General features: G+C 35.5%; 2 protein-coding genes across 2 annotated transcripts; both read right to left on the bottom strand.

Annotated features, from left to right (window-relative positions):
* Nucleotides 1-620: 620 nt before the first annotated feature.
* On the bottom strand, nucleotides 621-2,622 carry LOC132644608 (uncharacterized). Its single transcript, XM_060361208.1, has 4 exons — nucleotides 2,240-2,622; nucleotides 1,252-1,408; nucleotides 894-1,084; nucleotides 621-818 (listed from the first exon to the last, which is right to left on the bottom strand). The coding sequence occupies exons 1-4, from the start codon at nucleotides 2,351-2,353 to the stop codon at nucleotides 621-623; spliced, it is 660 nt and encodes a 219-aa protein (XP_060217191.1). The 5' UTR covers nucleotides 2,354-2,622.
* Nucleotides 2,623-14,602: 11,980 nt separating this feature from the next.
* Nucleotides 14,603-18,132, bottom strand: LOC132644609 (uncharacterized). The gene is made up of 2 exons (XM_060361210.1): nucleotides 16,151-18,132; nucleotides 14,603-14,609 (listed from the first exon to the last, which is right to left on the bottom strand). The coding sequence occupies exons 1-2, from the start codon at nucleotides 18,130-18,132 to the stop codon at nucleotides 14,603-14,605; spliced, it is 1,989 nt and encodes a 662-aa protein (XP_060217193.1).
* Nucleotides 18,133-21,883: the final 3,751 nt, after the last annotated feature.

The following is a 21,883-nucleotide window of genomic DNA, read 5'->3' on the forward strand; positions in this document are numbered from 1 at the left end:
TTACCTCTCTTTTCTCAAACAAAAAAATCAATTCATATAAATCAATTGTGAGATGTAAATTTTTTGAAGTACCATTGATGTTTTTTTGTTGTTGTTTGCTACGTAATTTCTCCTCGAAAGAGTCCTCCTTTCCTGTTTTGCTTTCGTTGTGTTCTTCAAGTCTTTCGTTTTCTATCACCTGTAAATCAAGGTTATTTTTGTTATAAATGATTGGACAAAGAATAAAAAATATATTGTGTAATACAATATGCATGCTCAATAGCATGATGTGCATGTGGTGGTTGTTAACATAACTTAAATAGGCATAAGTCGATGATAAATTACCTCGGAGAGGTCATTAATGGAATTGAACATCGTATTCTTTGATATTTCTTTATTTACATCACAGTCCAGCTTCTTTCTGTTGCGAGGGCCTTGTGCAAAGCCAAACCACTCCCTGTTTTTTGTAGATTGAGATGGATTGATCTTCGTTATCGTGCCAATTTTTTTGTCTTTTTTTGATGTATTGTTGATGTCCATTAAGGTATGATTAGAATTATCCACCGGGTTGTCTTCACCAAAGCTCTCAAACTCACCTGAAAATCAAATGAAAAATAAAATAACTAATACTATAGTCATTTTTAAAATGTAGAATTAATTGATTTAATATGTACTATGAATATCTTTTTGCTTTTGTTTGTTGGATAATGTCTTCTTGGAAGATCCTCTTGGTCCTTTCCTGATTTACCTTTATTATGTACGTCATATTTATGGTTCTCTAAAGTACCTGGGGGACTCCAATTATATTCATCTTCGGCTGATGAGAGCCTATTCGTACACTGTAAAATAAAAGGAAACTTGATGAGCTAATTAATTAAAATAAGTTTAACAATCTTTTATAAAAAAATAATCACCTTGTATATATTAATAATGGAACGAAATTTTGCGCTCCTTGGTATCCCTTGCTTCAAACGATAGTAACTTTGACCTTTTTCATCTCTTGTGGGAAGATTCAAGCCATTATCGTCGTTATTGTCCTTCATATTACTATTTGTATTATCGAGGAGATTATCGTTACTAATGATAATGTTGAGCTCGAACTCATCTGAAAATCATGCAAGACCAATGAGGAAATGGTACACATGAACACAGTAATCAATTAATACTCTAAATCTACTTACTTAAAATTTAGTATTCGTCTCTACTTCCACATTAAAATAATTTAAAAGAATTAATATAAGTCAATTGTGAGATACAAAATTTCTAAAATACCATTAATGTCTTCTTCTGCTTGTCGTTTTTCAAGCAGTGCCTCTTGCTCTTGAAAAGATCCCTCTTGCTCCTTTTCCTTTTTGCTTTCATTCGATTCTTCAGGTCTCCCATTTTGTATCATCTCCTTACAACTTTCTTTTTTATTTTTGTGGAGCGACTAGAGATAGGAAATATATTATGTACATAATACAAAGACCAAGATGAATGAGTTATCTAAATTCAAAATTCATGTATGCACAAAGTAAATTCTTACCTTAATATTAAAAGGTTCACAGTTAAATAAAAACTAAAATCAATATGTGTTATGGTAGAGAAGGAAAAATGGATCGAATATGTGGTCCGAAAAATAACAAGCTTCCTTCAATTTTGTTTATGATATAGTCAAATCTCTCTTAATAGTATTGTTGGGTCCAATTTTTTTTTACTGCTATAGCAAATGGTTGTTATACACCTATAAAAGCATTGACATTTAAATAATATTTCAATTTTGTAGGCAATAAAGATGCATAAAATCTATAATTTTTTTTTATCCTTAATAGTCAAATCCTACGCTTAATCGCACTTTGTATAACGAAGGAAAATCTTTTGATGATGGAAATATATTTTCATATAATTAATATTCTTTGTCATAAACAGTATATTAAAGTATCAATATATCTGGTCAAAATCTGTAGACCTATTATTGGTAATCTTAGAGATTCTATTCATATAAAAATGATTAATCATTATATCACCAAAAAAATAAAATAGTTATTATAGAAAGGTAATTATACAAAGAGGTATTGTTATAGATGGTTGTTATAAAGAGGTAAAATATAACATAAAAAAGTCGATTCCAAAAAAAACTTAGTTGTTATAGAGAGGTATTGTTATATAAGTATGCCATTATTAAGAGGTTTGACTGTAGTCTTTAAAAATTAATTAGATATGTTCCATAAATTGAAAACAGAAAAATGAAATAATTAGATGAACAAAAGATATGAATTACCTTAATGGTGAGGTCAATGGTATTAGAACTTTGCACTGTACTCTCTGCCATTTCTTGTTGTACATGGTAGCCTGCATCTTTACCCTCTTTTAGATTTCTTTTTCTTATTCGCATCCTTTTTCTCTTTCAATTTTTGCAATTCGCATATGCTGTGGATTTAAAACAGATAGCAAAATCTATCAAAGAACTATTTAACTTAAAAACTCATACTGGCACAAAGTAAGTTCTTCCCTCCGTACTAGTGAGTTCAAATTCCAAAAATAAATGAGATTATTTTCATACCAATTCTAGAAATCTGGAAAAAAAGCACTTCTGCTTGTTTTTTTTTTTTTTTTTTTTTTTTTTTTTTTTTTCTGTTCAGAAAAATTACACCAGGATAATAATGTCCCATTGTATGAATTATGGATAAAAAAGGGGAAAAAACTTTTTTCCAATCATTGTTATGTTTTGCTTATGTCAAACATAATTAGATCGAGCATATATTAATACAAAAATGTGGAGCAAAGATACTAAAACATTGATACATGTGGCCGTCAAATCTATAACTAAAAATGAAAAAGAAAAAATCAATTTTATTAAATATTACAAAGGCAAGGAAGTAAAAATTGGGACCAAACATTTTCTAAACAAAGACGAAGCAGGTATATATATATATATATATATATATATATTTTTTTTTTTTTTAAGCAGGTATATTTGATTCCGTTACCTTTGTGTGTTTTTTTTTTTTTTTTTTTGTGTGTGTGTGTGTGAGATGTGAACATTTGCAATAAATTGTTGTGTTTAGAGAAGACTATTCATATATGATACATATCTAAACCGATAAATGAAACAATAGAAGAAAAAAAAAATGTTTATTAGATATGATCTATCAATTCAGAACAAGGAAAAAGAAACCAAAAAGACCTGAGATAGTATATCTCCTAAAGCAGTGATAGTTGCTAGATCGAATCATCAATATATAGGTGGTGAACAAGGGCAAAAAAGGAAAAACATTAAATGATAAAATGAGATTTCGATAGAATCAAACTCACCATCACATAATCTGAATCCTTCATTGTAAGAGAATTAACGAGTAAAAATGGATTGAATAAATGAAGAAGCAAATCAATATCATCTTAATTTGTCGTGTTTCTATGTCTCTTCTTGAGCGTTTGAGTTATTTCCTTAAAAACTTGAATTAAATGAAGAAGCAGAATAGTGTCGTCCCTACTGTTTCAAAACCACCTCCTCTTGCCCGCTACAATATTATTTTGAAAACTTGAATTGAAGTAGCGAATGAATCTGTGTCTCGCTTTTATATGTGCGCTCTTGGCTACTGAGCTGTCTTCTTGAAAACTACATTTGTTAAATTTGTATAATTGATATTTATTGCTTATGGAATAAAGACGAGAATGCCTTTTAAAATGCAACAGTATGAACATACCTCTATCCCAATGAGCCGTCTATCGAATCGTTGCAATTGATGTTCGATCCCGAAGAGAAGGAAAAGATCTTCGTAAAGTGGGTTTTTATGATCCGATAAAGAATCAAACTTATTTAAATGTTCCTGCTATTTTATATTTCCTTGAAAAAGGGGCTCAACCTACATGAACTGTTCAAGATATTTTAAAGAAGGCGGAAGTTCCTTAGATTAATTATTGCCAAGAATTTCCTTTTATGTGTTGTGATAATAGTGACATTTACAACTAATTGAGAAAGTTATTTAAATCTTCCATTTATTTCTTTCCTTTTTGGTATTTATGTCTTCATGTGTTTAATTTTGAGTTAAATACGCAACATGTCAATTTTTTATGGTTTTTTTAAGGTAGCTGATTTTCTACATAAATTTTAGGGGAAAGAACGCCGCTGCCCCCTTAAAATTAAAAAGAACGTCGCTGTCCCCTGAAAATAGAATAATTATCCGTCCATACCCCTCTTACTTTTATGCCCCTAAAACTATTTACCCGAAATGTCCTCAAAATTATGATACCAACATGGTATATAAATATACCGAGACGGTATAACGTTGATTTATTCAAAACACACATTTTTCTAAAGAAAAAAAAAAACTTTTATGATACCATCATCTTATATACATATACTGTGATAGTATCGTGGAGGACCGCTTCAATCCTTCAATGAGACACTCCTCAGTCCTCCGTGATACCATCGTGATACATAAATATACTGAAATGATATCATGGAGGACTGCTTCAATTCTTCTCTTAGTCCTCCATGTTACCATCATGATATATAAATATATTTCGGTGGCAGCATAGAGGAAGGGTTTTGGGCGAGAGGGTACTCGGGTAAATATTTTCGCCCTGTTGGATAAGAACAGAAATTTGTTTTGGAGGAGGCATGAGCGAGTAAATATTTTACATTCGAGGGGTATTTTGTGTTGTTTTCCCTAAATTTTACTTGATATTCTTTTCTAACTATATCTTCATAATTACAATAGTAAACTCTTCTTTTCCAATTTATTTACTCGTCTTGTTTCATTTGGATGATTAAAGTTCAAATATAGTTAGTAATTTTTTTTTTAGGGAAAGAATAATATATGATTTATTCATATTCTGTGCTAGTCCTAAATGTCTATAATTCTTAGATTATAACAAAATGGAAGAGATGAGAATCCTAAACCAATTATTGCAAATAATTTTTCATTTTATGTACTTTGGTAATAATCATATTTAACATTAATTGAGAAATTTAAATAAATCAGCCGTTTTGTTGTTTTACGCACTTGACCCTTATGTCAACTTTTAGAAAAATTATAATGTGGTTTTGTACTTTAACTTTGAGCGAAACACGTGACAACTCTTTTTTGTATCATTCTTTTTAATTAATATGCCTGATTTTGTGCTTATTTTTTTTTAAAAATTGATTCAAGTAATTATCTAATTAAAATAGGAACTTTTCGGCCAATTTTCATCAGGAAAAGGCCAAAATGACTTTTAATTAGAATGCCTCCTCTTGGTCGCTTAGATATTGCTCTGAAAACTTGAAACTAAACTCCTCTTGGTTGCGGAGTTGTTTCTTGAGAATTTTTTCGATTTCAGTAATTCAGATTTACTTTTTGTCGAATAAAGATCAAAAGGACTTTAAAAATGCAACGGTATAAACATACGAGAGTTTTCAGTAAATTATTGTGAAGAATTTCGTTTTAGTTATTGTAGTTATAATGATATTTAACACTCATTGAGAAAGTTGTTAAACTCATCATTTATTGTTTTTAACGATTTTTGCACTTGTCCTATTTTAAAATTTTACAGTATTTTCATGTCTTTTGCTTTAAGTAGAATACGCAATAACTCTGTTTCTTATGGTCTTTTAAAATGACTGACTTTCTAGAGAAAGTTTACTTGATATTCTTTTTTGCGACCTTTTCACAATTACACTATAATAAACTCTCCTATCCAAATTTATTCGCTCACCGTGTTTTATTTTGGTGATTAACATTTAAAAACTCAAAAATATAGTTAGTAAATCTATTCTATAGGAAAAGAATATAGCAATTTAGTGATATTCTTATGCTAATTTATTTAAGTGTATACAATTCTTAAATTAAGTCAAAATGAATTTAAATTGTCCTAAAAGAAAGTTTATCAGGCTTGCTATTCAGTTTGAGCAATCAGATTTACTATCTAATTTAATAACTATCAATTTCTAGACTTTGACCTAATAAATTTAGTTAGTTCTCAAAAAGTTAACCAAACTTGACATTCAGTTTAAATAAGTCAAATTCACTATAGAATTTAAGTAGGCCGTTAATATGGTGATAGAGGTAGTAGTATTTTTCTTACAAAAAATCAATCACAATTACGCTATAATATATTCTCTTGTTCAAATTTATTAGCTCACCTTGTTTTATTTTGGTGATTAAATTTTTAAAACTCAAATATAATTAATAGACATCTATTCTCTTATTCTCTAGAAAAGAATATAACAATTTAGTAATATACTTATGCTAATTAAAATAAGTGAATACAATTTTTAGATTAATAGCCTGTTTGGCCAAACTTATTTCCCCCCCAAAAGTACTTATTTTAAAAAAAGTGAGGTGTTTGGCCAAGCTTTTGAGAGAAAATAAGTGCTTTTGAGGAGTAGCAGAAGTAGTTTTTCAGAAGCTAAAAAGAATAATTTTTGCCCAAAAGCACTTTTTTGAAAAGTACTTTTAAGAAAAATACACATAGAAGCATTTTTTAAAAGCTTGGCCAAACACTAATGACTGCTCAAAAGTACTTTTTAAATTAATTGGCCAAACACAAACTGCTTTTAGCCAAAATTACTTTTCAAAAAAAGTACTTTTTAAAATAAGCTGTTTTTAGAAGCTTGGCCAAACAGGCTATAAGTCAAAATGAATTCAAATTGTCCTAAAAAAGTTTATCAGGTTTGCTATTCAATTTGACCAATAGGATTCACTACCTAAATCAATAAACGTCAATTATTTCTAGTCTTTGACCTAATAAACTTAAGTAGTTTTCAAAAAATTAATCAAACTTGACATTCAGTTTAAATAGTCAAATTTACTACACAATTTATGTAGGTCATTAAGATGGTGATAAATGTAGTAGTATTTTTTTACAGCAATACATTCTAGTTAGATTGCTTTAAAACTAAAGTTCTTTTCATTTTGTATTTTGGGTCATGTCCCCTCTCCATAAACTTGTTTAGACATAGAAAATAATAAATGTTTGGCACACTTGAAACACTATATTTGTAATATTATTTAAAACTTCGAAAGATATTAAAATAAAATAGAAACACAATCTTAAGTTGAATTGAGAAACATTCACTTTTTTCCTTTTTGCAATACAATGGTTGGAGAATTTATGAGAAATTGATGAATTAAATGAAGACATCAAAAAATCAATTTCTATATCATGTTTATATGTCTCATTGAGTTATTCCCTTGAACAATAACTTGGCCAGGATTTATGGCAAGCGAATTTAACAATATAAGATATATATAAAAATAAATTTTATTGTCATTTTTCATGAACCAATTGGATCCCCTTCCTAATAGATAACTCCTCCATTGTCCTTGAAAACTACATTCATTCAGTTTTGATTTTCAAAGTTTATTGCTTATTGAATAAAGACAAGACGGGCTTTTAAAATCCAATGGTATGAAAAAATGACAATTATCACCAAGTTTTAAATTTTTTAAATTTTTTAAAATTTTATGTGTTGTGGTAATAGTGGTATTTATTATTAATTGAGAAAGTTATGAAAATTTGCCGTTTATTGTTCTTTTTACATAAATGTCACTTATGTCTTTTTCAAAATAAAAATAAAAAAATATACTGACTTTGTGCTTTAAATTCGAGTGAAACATACAACAAATCTATTTTTATGGTCTTTTCCTATTAATGCGAATGATTTTGAGAAGAAATTTATCTTTTCTAGCCACCTCTTTAAAATCGCACTAATAGACTCCTCCCTTTAAAGTTTCCACTTCTAACTTATTTGGTGATTAAAAGAATCTTGAATTCAACATTTTGATACAAAAAATTGGCAAAAATATTTTATATTCTGTAGTATTCTTACGCGAATTTAAGAAGCGTCCACTATTCCTAGACTTCGACATAATGAATTCAAATAATGTAGTACAAAGCGATTATGTAACAAATAAGCCTCGAACTCGAGATCGCTGAGATGAAGGGATATTTATTACTCCACAACCTTGTTACGTTATGGTGCAGCTACATGTACTCCCTTTATTAATTTTGACTTTTTGAGTATCATCATCTTTCTACTTCAAAAAACAATCTTCACACAGGTTTTACCAAATGGGGTGTCTTCTTTCTTTTTCTTCTCTATAAGAAGGGGAAACGACTCATTTTAGCAATCAAAAGGTGAATACATGTGGGAAGAAAACTATTCTCTTGCTATAAAAAGGGAACTGCCACCATACGGCAAAAGTTAATTTTTTTAACAAAATGTGGGAAGAAAACGTAACATCTTATCTGTTGTATCAAGATAATTGTTGAAGTTACACATTCAAAAACATGACAAACTAAAATACTTGAATTTAAGGTATATATATTTTTATAGTTTACCCTTCTAAGTTCTAAGCTATGCATGTGTCTGGAATATGAAGGATATTGTATCCAATGGAGCTTTTTTCTGGGTGATCGAGAAATCCATCTGAGTCAACCCTTCAAGCCAACTGCAACCTTAAAAAGCTCGGAAATGATTGAACCGCCCTCTATCCTTATCCACTTAAATACTAGACTTAGTTTCCCTAGCGTAGGGTTTGAACATGTGATCTAAGTCACAATTCCCTCAACTTTTGTTGATTGAGCTAACACCGGGCTACATCCTAGGGAGATTTATGATCCCTTGAGTAGTGGAAGGAATTTCTATGAACGTGTTAAAGGCTTTCAACTTGATAATGTGTATTTTGCATGTTTGCTAGGGACAAAAAAAAAAAAAAAAAACTAAGAATTGAATCATCTTAAACCTTCATGAATCATGATACCTAAAAATATAAGCTTGAGCTTTCAATGCTCTAGAAGGTGCAGACAGACATAAGAATTGAGACTCATGAAAATCCAACGACAAAAGAAAGAAACTATATACAAGGAAAAAAGACCAAATCATAATTAAAAATAGATACACGAGCTAACTTGATGTAATTGTTGTCTAATTCTTGAACCAACATAACGTCCAAATTTACATGCCTTTAGATTGGCTTTTAATTCATGTAACACAAAGTAATCATCAAACAATTAAACGAATTAATTAGATTATCTTTATCATATGCAAGTCAAATTAACCTTCCAATATTTTGATTTTATTAATTTTTTTTCTTTTTTCTTTTTTTCCCCTCCCATTTTAGGAGGATTTATAGTGTTTCCACACTTCCCCTCCAGTGTGACTTGAACCCAGGACCTACCGGTCGTGGGTGGAGGTGCTTAACCACTGAGCCATCCCTCACTTGTCATTGATTTTATTAATTTGCTATGTCAGAAAGTGTGAAATCAAACTGCAAGCTTAATTAACAAGAATATTCTAGAACACACGAAAATCTCCCCCGTTGAGTACTCCAATCCACCCAATGAAACAAAAGCACACATGAACGTTCAGTTAGTTAAAGGATAATAACTCTACATACTACACCAAAAACATCTACAATACCAACATTTATTAATATCGTTCGATTAATATACATACAGTACGAACTAATTTACTTTTTTTTTCCTTAACTTTTTTTTTTTCGTGGCAAATATATATAGGAGTAGTATTTAGTTTCAGGATTTAAACTTGCGATGTTTATTCTCACGGATCAAAGGTTTTGTAACCTGATAAAGTGCCACGACAGATCGAAACTTCGTTTTCTTAGGTGAAGGAGAAGCTTTCTCTTCCATATTGACGGCTGTTGAAGATGATACCTCCGCCGTGTCGCCAACGCTTTCTTCTACTACTCTTGAACTGTCGCCGGCGTTATTGTAAATATTGCCACGGCTGCTATTGTCGGAATCGCCGCTAAGCTGAATAAGTTGTAAAGCCGCGTTCATCTCCGGCTCCGTCAGCTTTAACGGTTCCGTTTGGATTCCTCTATTTTTCACCGTTGATTTCTTCATTTTATGGAGATGGAGATATTGTGTATAGTCGGTGTTTGGTTTGCGGGGAATTAATTGACCAGGAAAGAATATTTGGGGGGCTATTGCCTATTTGTGTTCCTCAGGTGGGTAATGACGAAAATATCTTTGAATCTCTCTTTTTATATTTTAGGCTTGTTTAACCAATTAAGTAATCGCTAGTTCCAGAGATTTTTTGAAGGACATGGTTGTAATTTATGCAATTCTTTTGGTCTTTTTTTTTTTCTTTTAACTTTTTTCTTTTTCTTTTTCTTTCTTTTGGGTAATATCATCTGGTCATGCCTTTTGCTCTACGTAAACCCATTTGAGTTAAACAATAAGAGCCTTTTTGGATGGACTTATGCCTATAAGCTGCAAACAATTTATAAGTTAAAAAAATAAAAATTATTTTAGATAAGTTAAGTCAAATGGATTCAATTATTTTTTTGAGCTTATTTTAAGCACAAAATGACTTTAAGCTGACCAGCTAAACACTCAAAAAAACTGAAAACAGCTTATAAGCAACTTATAAGCCAATCCAAACGGGCTCTAAGCTATTTGAATGAAAGCAAGAATTTGGACTATCCAAATTTACTAAGGGGGCTATTGGTTACAAAACAAAATAAAGTTCTCACTATGCAGCCTCACCAACGTCACAACTGTTGAAAATTTTATGGAAAATACTTAATTACGAATGTTGTAGAGAATTTTTCATAGCTTGAGGCATGTCAATTAAGACACTGTCCTTAAGGATATTTCACCCGATATGAGTATATTCTTCAGGATTCAATAAGCTCTTGTAGTACAAAATTAGAAGCCAAAATCTAATAAAGATTAAAGAAGAAAACCCATCACACTAAAATATGGTAGGAATATTTTGTCTTTCATATATCTTTGTCACACAAAAAGAAGACAAAGAAATATATTTGTGGTTATACGAACATGACATGAAAATGGCTGAAGATTATCTCTTTTTTTTTTTTTTACTACCTCTTCAAAATGAACTCAAGGAGATTATATAGGTAATCAATTGAGCAGAGGGTAATGTTATGTATTATAGTATAATAAAGTTTTTAATGGCTATTCAATTGAGTGTTAAAAGCCATTAATCCAAGTAGTCAAATGGACTAGCAAATGACTATCATGGAGTTAGAATTGAATTAGGAATGATGGCCAATTGATGGCTATTTATGAAGTAGGATTAATTGTCTTACAAAAGTAATTTCAGCAATGATATTTCTTGTTGAGATAAAAAACATTTTTACAACAATCCCCCGCTATCTTAGAAAGAATAATAAGGAATAGAATAAAATGAGAAGTTTTGTTGGGTTTAACATATGAGCATAATGAATCGAATCTGGTGTCTCATAGACTATGAACTAGACCTAGATAAAATAAGATTAAACTTATAGAATAATTGATGAAGTTTAATACTTCTATGAACCAAGAATTCTTTTGTAAGCCTAGGGTCTTATTCTATCACATTATACTCGCACAATCTTTGTCGTTATCGCGGTTTTGCTATAGCAACCCCCTAGGGAGGATACTACTTAACGAAATTAATCCATACTAACTAATTTAAATAATTGTCCCGAAACTATTTTTGCAAAATAGACTAATAACTAAATTTAAGGATAAATTTATTTGACAACATGTTCCTGAGTAGAACAAAATAATAAATACATATGTATTCGAGCGTACCACAAAATGTAAAAGAAACAAATTTAAAACAATGACTTTATCATGTGGTAGCAGAAATAGGCCCATGTGAACAAGTTTCCAAATACGACATCTCAATATAGTAGGATCTAAAAGAAACCTCCTAAAACAAAATAAAAATATCCAATCATAAAAATGGACAATTGTCTTTTTTATTTTATGTGTTGTGGTAATGGTGATATTTAATATTAGAGAAAAAAAAAAACTAAGAATTGAATCATCTTAAACCTTCATAAATCATGATACCTAAAAATTTAAGCTTGAGCTTTCAATGCTCTAGAAGGTGCAAACAGACATAAGAATTGAGACTCATGAAAATCCAACGACAAAAGAAAGAAACTATATACAGGAAAAAAGACCAAATCATAATTAAAAATAGATACACGAGCTAACTTGATGTAATTGTTGTCTGATCAAATTCTTGAACCAACATAATGTCCAAATTTACATGCCTTTAGATTGGCTTTTAATTCATGTAGCACAAAGCAATTTGTAGACAATAAAATTTGCGTCGAGAAAATAATAATCGAGACAGGAAAATATCGCAACAATCTTTGTATTTGATTTCAGAATATGAGTGTTACAATCTCTATGATTCCTCTGATTCGTCTTTTCAACAATAATTTCAAGGGCTTTTGAGCTTATTCTTGAACTTGATGGATTTGATCTTGGCTTGTGCTTGAATTCAAAGGCTTTTGAGCTTGATCTTGAATCTGGTGGTCTTGATCTTGAACTTGTACTTGGATTCAAGGGCTTGAAGCTTGATCTTGAATCTTCGTCTGGATCTCTAAAACTTCTAGAGAAATACTTGAATGCTTGAATGCTTTTAGCTTGTAGAGAAATCCGCAGCGTTTGATCCACGAGCTCTCTCTTGCTTCTTGTTAGAATTTCTGTCCTTTTTATGAATTATGAGACCCCTATTTATAGTTGTAGGATGGAGGAGTTGTGATAAGGACAGACTTCTTTCGACCAATCAGATTTAAGCTGACCTGTCGATATTTGATTGGCCGGAACATGTCACTTGTACACGTGACGCATCTTCATTGGCCTTTGATTTGACTAGGCATGCTGCATCATTTTGACACGTGGCGTGATCTTATTGGCTCCTTCGTTTGACTTGGCGTGCCACGTCATTTGACATGTGGCACCAATTTGGGCCTCTTGGGTAAGATGATATCTTGGGCTTGACAAAGTGGGCTCATTATTTATAGCCCAATTAATCGGACTAGCCCAAAGAAATTGAATTTTGGACTAAGATAACCAATTCAATTATACTAGCCCATATATTTGTTTGGACTAACATATCTTGAATTTAATATAATCCAAATTTCTTTATAAATTTAAATTTAATAAAATTTCATTGTCCACAAATGCCCCTATTTCAAGATTCGTCAGGAGCATAGATTTGCTGAATTCGGAGACAAGCCTTGAAGTATAAGTAAAACAGGTCTTATTTATCTATTCACGCATGCCTCTTCCAATTTTGTAACTCAAAATAATATTACCAAATCAAGGAAGAACTTGGTTATGTGCAGTTCGCGTGTGGCTATCATGAGTAAACAAATTTAACTGAAATGTCCCCTTTTATTTATTGAATTCAAAGCTGCACGTGAGCTCCAATTTTCTCCCTCATTAATTGCTTTGAAGTGACACACGTAGTAGCATTGTAGGATATTCTTACTTGATCCCGATCATTCCAAGTAGAAATCAAACAACTTCCAGTTGAGTTCCTTTCGGACACGGAAGAATCAGACAAATTATTCCATGTTGGAAACAGACAATACCTAGTTGCCGCCTTAAACATATGTTCCCACATCGTAAATATACATAGCAACAACCGCCTTTGGTTATCTATATAAGGGTGCGGGCTGCTCTAATTTGTTACTATTGTTAGCATCAACCAGAGTCCGCCTTTGACAGGTAATTTTTTTTTTCAGCGTTTATTTTATTGCATTGTTTCTCCCTTTTTTTATTTTTTGTCCAAACGATAATGATGAGTTCTTGTTCAAGGGAAGGACCCATGCATGAAGAAGATAGTTTTGAGGCGCAAGGACTCATGCATGAAGAAGATAGTTTTGAGGCGCAAAGGGGTGGATACTAGTCCCCGCCCTAAGAACGGTAAGGTAATCTTACGGCGCACGGGGATGGATACTCGTCCCCATTCTAGGAACGGTAAGGTAATCTTACGGCGCAAAGGGATGGACACTCGTCCCCGCCCTAAGAACGGTAAGGTAATCTTACGGCGCACGGGGATGGATACTCGTCCCCACTCTAGGAACGGTAAGGTAATCTTACGGCGCAAAGGGATGGACACTCGTCCCCGCCCTAAGAACGGTAAGGTAATCTTACGGCGCACAGGGATGGATACTCGTCCCCGCCTTAAGAATTTAGGGAGTTCATTTGTCAAGGTCTTTGTACCTATGGATATACGTCCAAGTCTGCTACTAATAACTTCTCTTGTCCTTTGCAACTTGAAGAGATGGTTTACTTCAGACACTACACTTCCCCATCCACCAAACTAAGGCATCTCGTAGTTGAGACTGAAGATGGCGCAGACCAAACTAGATTCTTGATTCATACCATACTAGCTCGGTGATATGCGAGTCTGTGGCCTTCTTTGAGGAGTCCGCTTCATATAGCAAATTGGACGTCCCAGAAAACCCAAAATTCTAATCGATCATCCAAGATGTGGTCACTCCAAGCACCAAACCATCATCATGCCAAAATTGCGTCTGCGCTACCATGCTTAGCTCGTTGTATAATCCCATATACATCATCCCAGATAAATCCAAGAATTTGGCTCTGCATGCTGAAACGCCAATATTTCTCAGATTCAAGAAGTCTCGCCAAAAAAATTCATATCTCGACGTAGGGGCGTTGAAATCACGAGCCGAAAAATTCCTAAGAAACTAGACTCATAAATCTAGAATGTGTCCAAAAATCAATGTTAACAAACATATAGATCATCCCAGATAAATCCAAGAATTTGGCTCTACATGCTGAAACGCCAATATTTCTCAGATTCAAGTAGTCTCGCCAAACAAATTCATATCTCGACGTAGGGGCGTTGAAATCACGAGCTGCAAAATTCCCAAGAAACTAGACTCATAAATATAGCATGTATCCAAAAATCAATGTCAACAAACATATAGATCCCAGATAAATTCAAGAATTTGGATCTACATGCTGAAACGCCGATATTTCTCAGATTCGAGCAGTCTCGCAAAACAAATTCATATCTCGACGTAAGGGCGTTGAAATCACGAGCCGCAAAATTCTCAAGAAACTAGACTTATAGATCTAGAATGTACCCAAAAATAAAAGCCAACAATAATCTGAATAGTTCCAGATAAATTCAAGAAGTTGACAATACATGCTAAAACGTCGATAGTTCCAGATTTGCGCAGTTTCGTCGAGAAAATTCATATCTCGATTTAGGAACATCAAAATCATGAGCCTCTAAATTCTCAGGAAACTAGACTTACTAATCTAATATGTATCCAAAAATCAAAGTTGGAAACCCTCTGGATCATCCCAGATAAATTCAGGAAATCCACTTAGATTTGTTTTTTATTCCATCTTGAAAACTTGATGGATTTGAAGGATTGAATTTGAAGGCTTGCTGGATTCTAAGACTTCAACTTGTAGATATGATGAATTTAAAACTTTATCTTGAAGACTAACATATTTGAAGGCTTCGCCTTGCAGTTGCGATGGCTTTGGACCTCAACTCAAAGAGTTGCCGGATTTGAGGCCTTCAATTTGGAGACCAATGATTTTGCAGACTTTAACTCCTTGATTTAACCACTTGCTAAGAGATTACAGTCATTCCATTGGAGAAACCCATTTGTCATGGAGGTTTGCCTTCGTTGGATTACTGATATTTAGTGAGAGTCCAAATTGAAAAAGAAGGATACTTGTATGTACGATCTCCATGCGCCTGGTCAGGCGAACTTCATTTTGAACAACGCATAGGGGGGTGCGTCTTTTTTTTTACTCATGCGACTGAACTTAGAATAAAACTCTAAGCGCCTACGTACCTCGGTGAAGAGGATCAAGTCATACCGTAGTTCATAAAAAATGAGTTTTTCTTTTTTTTTTTCTTTTTTTTTTGTGTCCTAACTTTTGCCTAGGCTGCCCTTTGCGGGGTTTTCAACCTAGCGGACATTTTTTTTTGTGTCCTAACTTTTGCCTAGGCTGCCTTTTGCGAGATTTTCAACCTAGCGAACATTTTCTTGGGCCGTGCACAGTTTATACTCTTGCGGGCCAGGAGTTGCATGCAGTTTATGCTCGTGCCTTAAGGAGCGTCATCTTGCTTCAAGGATAGTACTTTTTCAAGAACTTTGCGTTGATAGGACCGATCCTTAGGCCATCCGCATCAACAAGCTTTTAAGCGCCACTTGAATATGCTTCTTGTACGACATATGGTCCATCCCATTTTGAGGTGAATTTGCCCCCAGACTTATGGGAAACGATGATGGGTCTTCTTACTGCAAGGACTTGATCTCCCACTTGGAAGGACCTCAAGCAAACCTTTTTGTTGAAGGCACGAGATAGACGGGCTTGATAACATTCAAGATTTTGTTGAGCCTCCAGCCTTTTCTCATCAAGTGCTTCTAACTCTGCAATACGCAATCGAGCATTTTCCTCTTCGGTGAGCCATTCTTGAATAGCAAGTCGTAAAGAAGGTATTTGGCGCTCAAGTGGTAGGACTGCTTCAACTCCATAAGCAAGCGAGTATGGGGTTGCTTGCGTTGGTGTGAGGTAAGTCGTCCTATATGCCCACAAAGCTTCTTCCATTCGTTCATGCCAATCTCGTTTGGACTTGGAGACGACCTTCTTCAACAAGTTACACAAAGTCTTATTGAACGCTTGAGCTAGATCGTTGGCGGCAGCATGATACATAGAAGATTTACACTGCTTGAAGCCGAAGAGATCACAAATCTTGTTCATCAATTTGTTATCAAATGGCTTGCCATTGTCCGTTATTATGTAACGAGGAATGCCGAAGCGGTAGATGATGTTTACTCGGATGAAGTTCGCAACATTCTCCTTCTTCACTTCTTTAAGAGCGACAGCTTCGGCCCATTTTGAGAAGTGTCCACCAGCAGATTTCGGCAACGGGCCAACGACATCCAACCCCCAAGCGTCAAATGGCCAAGATGCGACGGTCGGGTGTAATGCTTCGGGCGGCTGGTGTATAAAATTCGCATGAAACTGACAAGCTTTGCATCTTTGAGCATAGTCCAAGCAATCTTTCACCATCGTTGGCCAATAATATCCCATCCTTTTTATGTGGAAGTGGAGCTTTGGTCCAGATTGATGTGATCCACATACTCCTGAATATGCTTCTTGCAAAGCTTGGACTGCTTCATCCTCCCCCAAACATCGCAAGAGTATCCCCTCAAAATATCTTCTATATAAGGTATCCTTGTAGTAAAGGAATCGAGGTGCACGACGACGAATCTCAGTTCTTTTTCTTAAGTCTTCTGGCAGTATCCCATAAATTAAGTAGTCAGCGATGGATTGTCGCCAGTCTTCCTTTGCAGCTTCAGAAACAGCTACGAGATGCTCAAGCTCACTTTCCGCGCCTTCATCCTCATTTGACGGAGGTACTACCCATTTTTGACAGATAGTCACTTGTGTTTGATCTGGTAGAGTAAGCGCTGAAGCTAGAGCAGCTAAAGCATCGGCTTTCTTATTTTCCCTCCTAGGAACATGCTGAAGAGTCACATCACCAAGCCATCCTATCAATTTCTGAGCATAACCATGATAGGGGACTAATTCAGGCTTCTTGACTTCGTAGCTTCCCAAGAGTTGATTGATCACCAACTGAGAGTCACCAAAGACTTGTAACTGCAACTGCTTCATGTCGACGGCCATTTCAAGTCCAAGTATTAGTGCTTGATATTCAGCGACATTGTTGGAGCAACGTTGTGTCAAAGTAAAGGAGTATGGTAGAACTTCTCCCTGTGGAGTAACAAACACCACACCAGCACCAGCACCAGCTCCATCACGTTGTGCAGCACCATTAAAGTACATTTTCCACGGAGGTTGAATTTCAACGACCATTGCATTTTCGTCGGGAAGTTCATCGGTTAGCTCCCAGTCATCAGGTATCGGGTGATCTGCTAGAAAGTCTGCCAATGCCTGTCCTTTTACAGCCTTTTGAGGGATGTATGTAATTTCAAATTGTTGAAACTGGAGGTACCACCTTGCTAGTCGATCACTGAGGACTAGTTTTGACATCACAAACTTGATGGGATTTGCTCTGGAAATGAGGTTAACACTATGAGCTTGAAAGTAGTGCTTCAGCTTTTGAATCGAGAAGACTAGTGCCAAACATAACTTTTCGATTGGCGTGTAATTCAGCTCATTAGGTGTCATCATTCTGCTCAAGTAGTAAAGAGAATTTTCTTTCCCTTCGCTATTCTCTTGGGCCAATAACGCTCCAACCGACCTTTCTTGTGCTGAAATGTACAGTATCAATGGTTTTCCAGGTACAGGGGCTACTAGAACTGGAGGCTTCATTAAATATGACTTGATATTCTCGAAGGCATTAGTACATGCTCCGTCCCACTCGAAAGGGGCACCCTTCTTCATGAGACGACTGAATGGTTGGCACCTCCCAGCTAAATTCGAAATGAATCTCCTAATATAAGCTAGCTTCCCTTGCAGACTTTTTAACTCATGAATATTTCGAGGCTCGGGCATTTTCAAAATCGCATCAACTTTGGCTTGATCAATTTCGATACCTCGATGTCGAACAATGAAACCAAGAAATTTTCCAGAAGTAACTCCAAAGGCACATTTCAATGGATTCATTCGAAGTTGATATCTCCAAAGTCGCTCGAACACCATTCTCAGGTCTTGCAAGTGGTCGCTCCTCTTTCTTGATTTTACCACCATGTCATCCACATAACATTCAACATTTTTGTGGAGCAAATCATCAAGGATATTCTGCATATCCCTTTGATATGTGGCACCAGCATTTTTCAAACCGAAAGGCATCACTTTGTAACAATAAATACCCTTGGGTGTACGAAATGCAGTAAGTTCTTCATCTTTTGGTGCCATGCGAATTTGGTTAATTATAGCCGGATGAACCATCCATGAAAGACATCGCCTCGTAACCAGTGGTAGCATCAATCATCAATTCTGGGATAGGAAGCGGGAAATCATCTTTAGGGCATGCGTTGTTAAGATCCCTGAAGTCAACACAAACTCGAATTTGGCCAGTCTTCTTTTTTACGGGAACGATACTCGAAATCCATGCAGGATATTTAACTTCACGAATAAAGCCGGCTTCAATGAGTTTGTTGACTTCATTTTCGATTGAAGGAACCAAATCTGGTCTGAAATGCCTTTGGGCTTGCTTAACAGGACGGGCACCATTCTTGACTGCTAGATGATGGACTGCTACTTTGGGATCTAATCCAGGCATCTCTTTATAACTCCAAGCAAAAACATCCCTATATTCTTTGAGTATTTCCATGTAAGTATCTTCTTCATCACCTGTTAGAAAAACACTTAGGTAGGTGGGCCTTGGGTCTTCATCAGTACCAAGATTAACTTCTTTCAAAGAGTCTACTGTGGTCTTGACCCCTTCTTCAAGTTCTGGAGGAGCATCTCTGGCATCTTCATCCTCTCGAGGATCGCCATCATTGAAAGATATGTGGTAACACGAGGAGATGTCCTCCAACTTCTCGGCAATCTCTATCTGAAATGAAGTATCTTGATCACTTTGTGCAGTAATATGATATGAAGAACCTACACTCTCCTCATCTTCGTCACGCTCCTTGGTATACACTACAGTGTGAGACTTTTCTTTTAGCACCTCCCCACATGAAACCACAAGCTTTGTTTGTCGTCTCATTCTAGAAGGAATCAAACTTTGTATGTCCCTTTGGGTTCCAGGCAAAGCAAGCATTTTCACGCTTTGATAATCTCTGTGGAACTTGTTCTTCCTTTTCTTCTTCAGTTTTAACGGCCCTAATCTCTCAAATACAGAAGCTTTTGTGGCCGACTTTCCAAGACGATCAAACACTGAAGGCCTTTTATTGGAAGCAACAGACTCATCTTCCACAGTGATGTAGTTGATACTTGCCCTTCTTACGACTATGCGAACTGGCGGAGGTTGTTTGTATCCCAAACCTTCACGTGATTGCATCATGCTAGCTCATGATGGAAGTTTCCCTAACTTTGACGGCTCGTTAGGGTTGTACCCAGCCTTGACAAATAACTTGTAAGCATTTGGATCAAAGCCTTCATTTGTACGTTTTGTAGGGAGTGCCATATTTGGTGGCAGATTCTGAGCCACGAAGTCTCCAAGTAACTTTGAGGAAAAATTTATCGCATCAATTCGTCTGATGGGAAGAGTTAGCCCTCCTAGCGTATTTTCTTGAGCTTCAGATGGTTGACCTTCCTTTTTCTTCAACTTTGGGACATAGCAGAGCACAGGAGTTGTCTTCTTCTTTTTCAAAGACACGGTGTTCCCTTTATTGGGACTGGAGTGCGACACCTCAGCACCAACTTCAACTTTTCCAATAGTCTCATCAGCTCTTTCAGTTGCGATCTTATCACTCTTGGTCGTTGCGATGTCATCGACTTTTACTTCTCTCACCATGTAGTTCTTCAAGTAGAACTTCGCATCGACGAAGTGTGACTCTACTTCAGTAAATGGCTTATCATCAGCAACTATCTTCTTTTCGACACTGCCTTCGAGATACTTCAAACACTGATAGTAGGAGGATGGGACAACTTTGTTCTCGTGTATCCATGGCCTGCCAAGCAACATATTATATGAAGTCTTCGCGTCGATGACATGCACCCATGTACTTGATCGCAAATCTTCGATGGTGATATCTACTTTGACAGCACCTATGGCTCGTTGCCCCCCTTGATTGAATCCTTGTATCATCAAGCGGCTTTCAGAAAGTTCTTCAATTGTGATGCCAAGTTCCTTCATTGTACGAATAGGAAGAATGTTAACTCCAGATCCATCATCTATCAATATTCTGTTTATCCTCTTCTCGAGGGCATAACCCACCATATACAATGGACGATTATGTAGTTTTCACCAAGTAGAAGATAGTCATATCTGAATGTGATTCTTGTATCACATGTGTGTACCTCTTTCGAAGAAGATTCAACAGGCTTTTCAGATGATGACAGAGACAATGTTGATAGGTTTTCATCATTTGCTTCCTCTTTATCAGTATTGAAACATGATGCCTCAATGTTGTCTCGAGCAGTCTTATTGTGGAACCAGCTTAGTAGGAATTCCCCCAAAGTCACAGGACGTCGTGGTTCTTGGTGGTAGTTCTCCTCCATTTTTGCTTTCCTCGGACGCTCAATTGATTTCTGCTTCCTTGGTCTTCTAACCATCCTTTTCCATGTTGGTTGTTTAGATGATTCTTTTCGTGGACTTGTTTTACAGCGTCTCCGCCTAGTCACTAGAATCCAACCTTCATCATTGGCTTCATCAAATTGGGTTCTATCTTCCTCCAATGGTCCTCCCTCGTGTTCTTCAAAGTTGTATATATGGACCGGATCGAAAGAGCCAAAGGTGATAGAGACTTGATTCGAACTTGTCTTCTCATCATCAAGTAGAATCTTGTTTTCATTAGCCAAAGCACTTCTCAAGAGGGTGACCCACAAGTCGATGATACTTGCAATAGTTCGGGTCGTTTGTTCTTCCAGCTTCATTGGGCCGCTTCATCTCTGGTAACTCAATGAGCTTCAGCTCAAGTAGTTCATCAAAAATTTCAGGGACATCAGAATCCAGGAAGGGGTATTCTCTTTCTTGCATCTCCTTCAAGGTAGACTTTCGGCTTTTGTTGTCTTGGAAGGAAGTTGCTTTCATACTCTGCTTCTTGCTCACCTTCGTAATAAACTTTACAGGCGAGGCGTTGACGTTCATGGATTCTTTATTATCACTCTTGGGGACGAACTTGCTCCATTTCTTGGGTTCCTGCTTGTCCTTTCCTTTGCGAGGGTCGTAGACAGGCATTACTTCATTCCCAGTGGAAGACATGCTCCACTCCATGTCATGAGCACGAGTAGCTAGTTCTTCAAAAGACCTTGGCTTAATTCCTTGCAATATGCAGTGAAGCCCCCAATGCATTCCTTGGATACACATCTCTATCGCAGAAGCTTCGCTGAGCCTATCTTTGCAGTTTAGACTCGCATTTCTCCATCGGTTGATGAAATCGATAACTGGTTCGCCCTTCCTCTGGCGAGTGCTTGTAAGCTCGACCATGCTCACGGTACGCCTTGTGCTATAAAAACGATTGAGGAACTCCTGCTCTAGTTGCTCCCAACTATCGATAGAATTAGGCTCGAGATCAGTGTA

The sequence above is a fragment of the Lycium barbarum genome, chromosome 6 (assembly GCF_019175385.1).
Source record: "Lycium barbarum isolate Lr01 chromosome 6, ASM1917538v2, whole genome shotgun sequence".
In the NCBI taxonomy this organism is placed as follows: Eukaryota; Viridiplantae; Streptophyta; class Magnoliopsida; order Solanales; family Solanaceae; genus Lycium; species Lycium barbarum.